At 55.3% G+C, this 10,544-nt stretch overlaps 1 protein-coding gene across 1 annotated transcript in view; it reads left to right on the top strand.

The window, feature by feature from the left end:
* Positions 1–10,544, top strand: part of plekhg4 (pleckstrin homology domain containing, family G (with RhoGef domain) member 4) — a 30,038-nt gene that overhangs the window by 14,519 nt on the left and 4,975 nt on the right. The window contains exons 12-19 of the mRNA XM_047580794.1: positions 605–727; positions 986–1,174; positions 4,859–5,736; positions 6,489–6,819; positions 9,422–9,643; positions 9,712–9,882; positions 10,012–10,192; positions 10,277–10,393. Coding sequence (XP_047436750.1) covers positions 605–727; positions 986–1,174; positions 4,859–5,736; positions 6,489–6,819; positions 9,422–9,643; positions 9,712–9,882; positions 10,012–10,192; positions 10,277–10,393 — 2,212 coding nt within the window. The remainder of the gene's footprint in view (positions 1–604; positions 728–985; positions 1,175–4,858; positions 5,737–6,488; positions 6,820–9,421; positions 9,644–9,711; positions 9,883–10,011; positions 10,193–10,276; positions 10,394–10,544) is intronic.

Genomic DNA, 10,544 nt, shown 5'->3' with positions numbered 1-10,544 from the left:
TTGGTATTGTGTTGTTGTTGTGTTGCTGTATTGTTGTGTTGTTGCTGTGTTGTTGCTGTGTTGTTGTTGTTGTGTTGTTGCTGTGTTGTTGTGTTGTTGCTGTGTTGTTGCTGTGTTGTTGCTGTGTTGTTGTTGTTGTGTTGTTCCTGTGTTGTTGTTGTGTTGTTGCTGTGTTGTTGCTGTGTTGTTGTTGTTGTGTTGTTGCTGTGTTGTTGTGTTGTTGCTGTGTTGTTGCTGTGTTGTTGCTGTGTTGTTGTTGTGTTGTTGCTGTGTTGTTGTTGCTGTGTTGTTCCTGTGTTGTTGTTGTGTTGTTGCTGTGTTGTTGTTGTTGTGCTGTTGCTGTGTTGTTGTTGTGTTGTTGTGTTGCTGTCTTGTTGTGTTGTTGTTGTGTTGTTGCTGTGTTGTTGATGTGTTGTTGTGTTGTTGTTGTTGTGAGTCTGAGCTCCTCCTTCCTCTTTACTCTTAAACCTGGAAGTTGTTGCATTATGTTGACAATGTGTCTGTGGGGTTCTCCTACGATTCCCAGAAGTCCCTCTGCTCACCTGGAGGAGCAGGAAGTGACCGTATCAGCTGACTTGTGTGTGTGTGTGTGTGTGTGTGTCAGGTGAGGGCGTGGGTGGAGGAGGAAGGAGAACTCCACCTGAAGACTCTGAATGAACCTGATGATTCTCTGGAGCTGGTGACTCAGAAACAGGAGGAGTTCCAGGAGTTCTACAAGACGGCACAGGTACTGCTCCTGCTGCTCCTCCTCTACCTCCTCCTCTACCTGTTCCTCCTCCTCTACCTGCTCCTCCTCTACCTGTTCCTCCTCCTCTACCTGCTCCTCCTCTACCTGTACCACCTCCTCCTCCTCTTCTACCTCCTCTACCTCTACCTCTACCTCCTCTTCTACCTCCTCTACCTCTACCTCTACCTCCTCTTCTACCTCCTCCTCTACCTGTACCTCCTCCTCCTCCTCTCTGAGTCTTGTCCTCTCTGTCTCCAGGACGTCTGTGGACGGGGTGAGGTCCTCCTGTCCCGTGTGGACCGCTGGGACCAGGTCCCTGAGGACCTGCCGTCCTACGGGGTCCAGGTCCAGGGGTTCCGGTCTCAGCTGCAGGGTTTCTGGGAGCGTGTCTCCAGGACGGGTCGGGACATAGACCGGGCCGTGGGACTGTACCGCTTCCTGGACCAGGTACCACTCCGCCTCCTCCTCCACCTCCTTTCCTCCTCCTCCACCTCCTGTTCCTCCTCATTTATTCTTGGCCCTGGTCTTGCTGGTCCTGGTCTTGTTGGTCCTGGTCTTGTTGGTCCAGGTCTTGCTGGTCCAGGTCTTGTTGGTCCTGGTCTTGTTGGTCCTGGTCTTGTTGGTCCAGGTCTTGCTGGTCCTGGTCTTGTTGGTCCAGGTCTTGCTGGTCCAGGTCTTGCTGGTCCAGGTCTTGCTGGTCCTGATCTTGCTGGTCCTGCAGGTGAACACTTCCTGGTTTGTGGGGACGTGCTGGTCCTCAGAGTCCAGGAATGTCTGAGTTTTCCCTCAAAAGACTTTGAGTCTTTGTCTCCATGGTGATGCCCCTCCTCCTCCCTCCTCCTCCTCCCTCCTCCTCCTCCCACCTCCTCCTCCCTCTGGACCGCCCATCTGCCATTCACCCAGTGAATAGGAGGGGGAGAGAGGGGGGGGGGCAGTGTGTGTGGTCAGGATGCTGCTCTGTGTTCAGTTCATTCAGGCTGCAGAGCTTCAGATGAACACACAGGTACGATACACACTTTATATACACACTATATTTATACACACTATATATACACACTTTATATACACACTATATATACACACACTATATATACACACTTTATATACACACTATATTTATACACACTATATATACACACTATATTTATACACATTATATATACACACACTATATTTATACACATTATATATACACACACTATATTTATACACATTATATATACACACACTATATTTATACACACTATATATACACACACTATATTTATACACACTATATATACACACACTTTATATACACACTGTATACACACACTATATATGTGTGTGTGGTGGTGTGTGCTGGTGGATTGTGTATATGTGTGTATATGTTGTGTGAATGTGTATGATGTTGTAGGATATATGTAATGTGTGTGTGTGGATAAGCTGTCTGTTATTACTGTCACTTTATTGATGGACACAGCACATACTATCACTGTTTATACCCACTATTATTACAACTTTATATACACACTTATAATCATATAAGTGTACAGGATCAGCAGCCATGTTGGTTTGTCTCACGCTCATCACCAGGATCATGTGACTGGACCAGGTTTGTGTACCTGAGGTGTGTGTGTGTGTGTGTTGTGTGTGTGTTGTGTGCTGGTACTTGTACTCATTGTGTAGTTCTTATGTGTCTAGTTCATGTTTTATGGCGACTACAGATCTTTTCCTTTTTATTTTAAATGATTAAAGTGAAGGCGGCACAGCAGCTCGGTGGTTAGCGCTGATGTCTCCCAGGGACAAGGTCCAGGTTCGAGTCCAGCTCGTGTCTTCCCTGTGGACAAGTCGCTGGACACGACTCTAAACGGACCCCACGTAGGTTGTCTTCTCTGTGTTAGTCCTGAGATAGGCCAGCGTCTCGTCCAGCGACTCGTCCAGCGTCTCGTCCAGCGTCTCGTCCAGCGACTCGTCCAGCGTCCCTAGTGAGGATTAAGCGTATAGGAGGAGTATAGGAGATGAGATGAGACTGAGGTCTGTCTCTAAACTGAAATAAAAACAGAAGCTAGTGATGGTTAAACCCGCGTCCTACATGACACGATCTAATTTATGATAGAGACAAAGACCGGATCAGATTAGACCTGGACCCGGGGCAGGTCTGATCCAGGTCTGATCCAGGTCTTTATTGGTTCATGTTTCTGTCAGATCTGCTGCTGTGACACGATAAACTTTGTTATGAGAAGGAGCCCTGCCCCCTCCTCCTTCATCTGTCACCTCCTCCTCCTCCTCCTCCTCCTCTTTGGTTGACTGACTCCAGCCCGGACTCCTGCAGGGACTGTCCCCAAAACCGTCTGCCCCCCCCCCGCCTCTGTAGGACAATGACCACCATGTTGTTATAATTAGAAGCCTCCTCCTCTTCTTTCTCCTCCTCCTCCTCTTCTTGCTCCTCTTACTCCTCTTGCGTATTCATCAGTTCATAGACATCGTTATGGACCATTAATCAGGTCGTCCTCTGGATCCTACGTTTCCCATGATGCTCCTGGACCGAAGCTGTCTCTGTGAAGTGGGCGGTGCCAAGCTGAACTACTCTGAACCAATCAGAAGCCACGATCCAGTTCCTCAAACATTTACCTGAAGGAAACACTGTCCACCAGAATAGAAGGACAGCGGGACACGACGAGGACAAGCGGGGGACAACATGGACGAGGCAGCGTCAAACCAGAGGACACGACTGAAGACAGAGACGTCTGAGAGGACACACATCGCCCCGTCCATGCACTCTGGGGGTTACCATGGCAACCAGAGCCCAGGATGTCCACTGGAGACTAAATGTCCTCTACAGAGACATGGGGGGGACAGAAGGAGGAGGGGGGGTCATGAGAAGTGAACGGCTGCAGAGATCAGGACAAATCAGGAGTTAATCAGTCTGGAGATCAGTGACCTGGAGGAGGAGGAGGGGGGGGGGGAGGGGGGGGGGGGGGGCAGGTTAGGAGGAGGAGGGGGGAGGGCAGGTAGGAGGAGGAGGGGGGGGGGGGGGGGGGGCATTAGGAGGAGGGGTGGAGGGGGGGGGGGGCATAGGAGGAGGGGAGGAGGGGGGATGGAGGAGGAGGAAGGAGGAGGACTGGATTCCTCCTCCTCCTCCTCCTCCTCCTCCTCCTCCTCCTCCTCCTCCTCTCCATGATTCTTTTCTCTTCCTCCTCCTTTGTCTCCTCCTCTCTTCTCCTCCTGTTCTGTTTCTCCTCCTCCTCGATGTGTTGATGTAAACCATAGACTCCTCTAAGTGAAGCCAGAGCTGGTTCAGCTCCCCCTGGTGGCTGGAGGCTGCAGTACAGGTCCTAAGCTCCACCCCCTCCATGTTAGTGGGCGGGGCCTGGGCCAAACTAAAAATACACGTCAGCTAATTTATTCAAGGATGGTTTCACTCGTTTCAGGTGTTTAATGCTCCTGTCCTCCCCCTGTCCTCCTGTTCTCCCCCTGTCCTCCCCCCGTCCTCCTCCTGTCCTCCCCCCGTCCTCCTCCTGTCCTCTCCCTGTCCCCCCCGTCCCCCTGTCCTCCTCCTGTCCTCCCCCTGTCCCTCTGTCCGCCTGTCCTCCCCCTGTCCTCCTGTCCTCCCCTGTCCTCCTCCTGTCCTCCCCTTGTCCCCCTGTCCTCCTCCTGTCCCCCTGTCCCCCCTGTCCTCCCCCTGTCCTCCTCCTGTCCTCCCCCTGTCCTCCTCCTGTCCTCCTCCTGTCCGCCTGTCCCCCCCCCGTCCTCCCCCTGTCCTCCTGTCCTCCCCCTGCCCCCCCACCCCCCGTCCTCCCCCTGTCCTCCTCCTGTCCTCCTGTCCTCCCCCTGTCCTCCTCCTGTCCTCCCCCTGTCCTCCCCCTGTCCTCCCCCTGTCCTCCTGTCCTCCCCCTGTCCCCCTGTCCTCCCCCTGTCCTCCTCCTGTCCTCCTGTCCCCCCCCCCGTCCTCCCCCTGTCCTCCTGTCCCCCCCCCGTCCCCGCCCTGCCCCCCCCCGTCCCCCTGTCCTCCCCCCGTCCCCCTGTCCTCCCCCTGTCCTCCTGTCCTCCCCCTGTCCCCCCCCGTCCCCCTGTCCTCCCCCTGTCCCCCCCCGTCCCCCTGTCCTCCCCCTGTCCCCCCGTCCTCCTGTCCCCCCCCCCCCCCTGCAGGCGTATGGCTGGGCGTTGGAGGGCATGCGCCATCTAGCGGGGGTCAGCATGGAGGAGTGCTCGCTGCCGGACAGATGCCGGGCTGTGATTGGCCGCCTGGAGTCCTACCAGCTCCAGCACCCACCCATCCCTGACTCCTGCTTCCAGGAGATGAAGGAGGTGGCCAGGGAGGTGCGGGGGGAGCGGGGCCTCCGCCAGTGGAGCCTGGCCTGGTCCAAGTGCCAGGAGACCAGGAGGATGCTGGACAGGAAGATGGAGGCGGCGGTCAGGACTCGAGACTCCGCCCACAGGCGCCGCTCTGACTCCACCCTCAGCAGAAGCTCCTCCTCCTCCTCCAGGATGAGCCTGTCAGGACTGTGGGGGGTCCGCGAGACCTCCTCCTCTTTCTCCCCACAGGAGGAATCAAACAGCCCCTCCCCCCAGCACACCCCCCTCCTCCGGCGTCTGTTCCGCACCTCCTCCTCGGAGGAGTCCTCAGACCGGGGGGACGTCTGCTCCTCCAGCCCCAGCCTCCTCCGCCGCCTGGACTCCTCCCCCAGCTTCTCCTCCTCCTCCTCCTCGTTCTTCCCCAGCAGGAGGCAGCTCCTCAGGAAGACCCAGAGCTTCGACTGCCCCCCCGGCCCCGAGGCGCTGCGCTGTGGCCCCCGGGCCCTGAGCGAGCCGGGGAGGACGGGGGGGACGGGGGGGACGGGGGGGGGGCGCAGGGGCAACACCGGCGTCTTCATCCGGGGCCTGGAGGTCAGCAGCACCGCGGCGTCCGACCACACCCTCTGCCCCAGGACGCCCCTCCCCGGCTGGACGGGGCGGGGCCAGCACGGCCCCCCCGGGACCCCCGGGACCCCTGGGACCCCCCCAGCAGAACACCGACCCAGAGGAAGGTCTGACCTGCAGCTCATTCAGTATGAACATACGTCTGTGTGTTAATGTGTGTGTGTGTTAATGTGTGTGTTAATGTGTGTGTGTGTGTGTGTGTGTGTGTGTGTGTGTGTACATCTACATATATTGTGTGTGTGTGTGTGTGTTAATGTGTGTGTGTGTTAATGTGTGTGTGTGTGTTAATGTGTGTGTGTGTGTGTGTACATCTACATATATTGTGTGTGTGTGTGTGTGTTAATGTGTGTGTGTGTGTGTGTGTGTGTGTTAATGTGTGTGTGTGTGTGTGTACATCTACATATATTGTGTGTGTGTGTGTGTGTGTGTGTTAATGTGTGTGTGTGTGTGTTGTGTGTAATCTACATATATGTGGTGTGTGTAGTGGGTGAGTGTGTCTGTGTAGTCTGGTATGTGTGTGTGTGCGTACATCTCCATACTATGTGGCGTCCGTGGTTTGTGTGACTGGTACTCTACATATACTGTGTGTGTGTGTGTTTTAATGTGTGTTAATGTGTGTGTGTACATCTACATATATTGTGTGTGTGTGTGTGTGTGTGTGTGTGTGTGTGTGTGTACATCTACATATATTGTGTGTGTGTGTGTGTTAATGTGTGTGTTAATGTGTGTGTGTGTGTGTGTGTGTGTGTTAATGTGTGTGTGTGTGTGTGTGTTAATGTGTGTGTGTGTGTGTGTGTGTGTGTGTGTGTGTGTGTGTTAATGTGTGTGTGTGTTAATGTGTGTGTGTGTGTCTGTGTAGTAAGCTGAGACACATCGTGGAGGAGATGATCACCACGGAGCAGGAGTACGTCCGGTCCCTGCGCTACGTCCTGCGTCACTACGTCCCAGAGATGGACCGTCCCGACGTCCCCCAGGACCTGAGGGGACAGCGCTCCGTGGTCTTTGGGAACCTGGAGAAGCTGCTGGACTTTCACAGCCAGTTCTTCCTGCGCGAGCTGGAGGCGTGTTGGAAGCATCCGCTGAGGGTGTCGCACTGCTTCCTGCGACACGTATGCTACACAACTACACAACTACACTACTATACACTACACAACTACACACTGAGGGTGTCGCACTGCTTCCTGCGACACGTATGCTACACAACTACACAACTATACACTACTATACACTACTATACACTACACTACTATACACTACTATACACTACTATACACTACACTACTATACACTACTATACACTACACAACTACACACTGAGGGTGTCGCACTGCTTCCTGCGACACGTATGCTACACAACTACTATACAATACACAACTACACAACTATACACTACACAACTACACACTACTACACAACTACTATACACAACTACACACTACATAACTACACACACTGAGGGTGTCTCACTGCTTCCTCTGACACGTATGCTACACAATACACAACTAACACTATCTGTTCTGGCTGGTCCTGTTACCTGGTCTGTCCACTGTACACTGTTACTACCACTGATACGTACTGGTCAGGTCAACTAGTCCTGTCACTGTCCATGTGACAGTCGGTCTTGAGGTGTCCCCTTTGTTTACTGCAGGACCGTCATCTACACACTACAGTAAAACAAACCTGATAACGCCTCTGCCAGCATGAGCCCCTCCTTATCAGGTGAACCCATCTTCACTCCTTCCCCCATCACCTAGTAACACTCTGTCCCTTAGACTCTCTGTCCCCCTATCCTACTTCCCACTATCCTCTGTCCCTGTAGACACCTATCCCTGTAGACCACTCAACCCTGTAACCACATCTAGGTTCCCTGTTCCGCACACTATGTCCACCTACTGTCCCACTGTAGACCACTACTTTCCTCTGTAGACTCACACTCTGTCCCTGTACCGGTAGACCACTCTGACCTGCTAGACACCTTGCTACTCCACTGTAGACCACTCTGACCCATTCACCCTGTACACACTACTGTCCCTTCCCCTCTGTAGACCACTCTGCCACTGTAGACACACTCTGACCCCGACCCCTGTAGACCGCCCTCTGTCCCGTGCCACCTGTAGAACCACCATCTGACACTATGGATCCTTGTCTCCTGTAGACACCTTACCTGTCCCCCTGGTTAACCACCGTCTGTCCCCTGTCCGTGTGACACTCTGTTCTCTGTAGTCCACTTGTGTTCCTGCAGACCACCTCTGATCCCTAGTAAACACCCTGTAGACCCCTCTGGACCCGTGACCACCTCTTCCCCAGGGTGAGACCCTTCCTCTGATCCCCCATCCCCTGTAGACCACCTCTGTCCCCCTGTAGACCCCCTCTGACCCTTCCCCTGTAGACCCTCTGTCCCCCTGTAGACACCTCTGTACCCTGTCCTGTAGACCCCTCTGTCCCTGTCCCCCTGTAACACCCCCTCTGTCCCCCTGTAGACCACCTCTGACCCTGTCCCCCTGTAGACCCCCTCTGACCCATGTAGACCCCCTCTGTCCCCCTGTAGACCACCTCTGACCCCTGTAGACCACCTCTGTCTCCCTGTAGACCACCTCTGACCCTGTCCCCCTGTAGACCACCTCTGACCCCTGTAGACCACCTCTGACCCTGTCCCCCTGTAGACCACCTCTGTCCCTGTCCCCCTGTAGACCACCTCTGACCCCTGTAGACCACCTCTGACCCTGTCCCCCTGTAGACCACCTCTGACCCTGTGGCCCCTGTGACCACCTGTCCCCCTGTAGACCACCTCTGACCCCTGTGGACTCCCTCTGACCCTGTCCCCCTGTAGACCCCCTCAGTCCCCCTGTCCCCCTGTAGACCACCTCTGACCCCTATAGACCACCTCAGTCCCCCTATAGACCCCCTCTGACCCTGTCCCCCTGTAGACCACCTCTGTCCCCTGTGGACTCCCTCTAACCCTGTCCCCCTGTAGACCACCTCTGTCCCCTGTCCCCTTAACCACCTTGACCTGCCCCATGTAGACCACCTCTGACCCCTGTAGACCACCTCTGACCCTGTCCCCCTGTAGACCACCTCTGACCCTGTGGCCCCTTAGCACCCTGTCCCCTGTAGACCCCCTCGTCCCCTGTCCCCCTGTAGACCACCCTCTGTCCCCTTAGACCACCTCGACGTCCCCCTATAGACCCCCTCTGTCCCCGTCCCCCTGTAGACCACCTCTGTCTCCCTGTCCCCCTGTAGACCCCCTCTGTCCCCCTGTAGACCACCTCTGACCCATGTAGACCCCCTCTGTCCCCCTGTAGACCCCTGCTGACCGTCCCTCAGTAGACCCCCTGTCCCCCTGTAGACCACCTCTGACCGTCCCCTGATAGACCACCTCGCCCCTGTAGACCACCTCTGACCCTGTCCCCCTGTAGACCACCTCTGTCTGTCCCCCTGTAGACCCCCTCTGTCCCCCTGTAGACCACCTCTGTCCCCCTGTAGACTCCCTCTGACCCTGTCCCCCTGTAGACTCCCTCTGTCCCTGTCCCCCTGTAGACCACCTCTGACCCTGTCCCCCTGTAGACCACCTCTGTCCCCCTGTAGACCCAACCTTAGACCCTCTGTCCCCCTGTAGACGCGAACTCGCTCCCGACCCCTGTAGACCACCTCTGACTGTCCCCTGTAGACCCGACCAGTACCTCTGCCCCTGTAGAACTGACCGTCCTACCTCTGTACCCCTGTAGACCACCTATCTATCTGACCCTGTCCCTACCTGTACACCTGATTGATGCCCAGAGACCGTAACTGCAGCACCCGGGTGTCTGTGGGGACAAGATGGACGTGTCGTCCTACCTGCTGAAGCCGGTCCAGAGGATGAGTAAATACGCTCTGCTCCTCACTGACCTCATCAAGGAAGTGGGCGTGGCCCATGAGGCGGAGCTTGCCAGCCTGCAGGCCGCCGCCCACATGGTCAAGTTCCAGCTTCGCCACGGCAACGACCTCCTGGCCATGGACGCCATCCGGGACTGTGACGTGAGTAGGGGGGGTGGGGAGGACGGGGGACTCAGGGGACAGGGTGCTGATGTGTTACCTGTGTCCAGGTGAACCTGAAGGAGCAGGGTCAGCTGATCCGCCAGGACCACTTCACGGTTTGGACCGGGAGGAGGAAATGTCAGCGTCGTGTCTTCCTGTTCGAGGAGCTGGTCCTCTTCAGTAAACCCAGGAAGATAGAGGGAGGACTGGACCAGTTCCTCTACAAGACCTCCTTCAAGGTGAGAAGCCCCGCCCCCACGAGAACAGGCCCCGCCCCAGGTCAGACCCCCATCATCAGATGGGGCCAGGGGGGGCCAGTTCAGACCAGGTGGGGTCTCTGAGGGTCTGACTGTGTCCCTGTCCTCCAGACGGCTGACGTGGGTCTGACTGAGTCCTCGGGGGACACTGGGCTGAGGTTTGAGATCTGGTTCAGGAGGAGGACGTCCAAGAACCAGACCTTCGTCCTCCAGACGTCCTCAGCAGACGTCAAACAGGCCTGGACCCGAGACATCACCCAGATCCTCTGGACCCAGGCCACCAGGAACAAAGGTTATTATTAGCTCCTCTAACTCCTCCCCCTGCTCATCTAACTCCTCCCCCTGCTCCTCTAACTCCTCCCCCTGTCCTCCTCAGAGGTGCGTCTGAAGGAGCTGGTGTCCATGGGCGTTGGGAACAAACCGTTTCTTGACATTCAGCCGAGTGAAGCAGCGATTAGTGACCGAGCCGTTCACTGCATCATGAAGACCAGAGGTGACACCACTCATTCACTCATTCATTCATTCACTCACTCATTCACTCACTCATTCATTCATTCATTCATTCACTCACTCATTCATTCACTCATTCATTCACTCATTCACTCACTCATTCACTCACTCACTCATTCATTCATTCATTCATT

Source organism: Mugil cephalus, chromosome 3, assembly GCF_022458985.1.
Source record: "Mugil cephalus isolate CIBA_MC_2020 chromosome 3, CIBA_Mcephalus_1.1, whole genome shotgun sequence".
Taxonomy (NCBI): Eukaryota; Metazoa; Chordata; class Actinopteri; order Mugiliformes; family Mugilidae; genus Mugil; species Mugil cephalus.
This window is presented reverse-complemented; position numbering and strand designations above follow the sequence as displayed.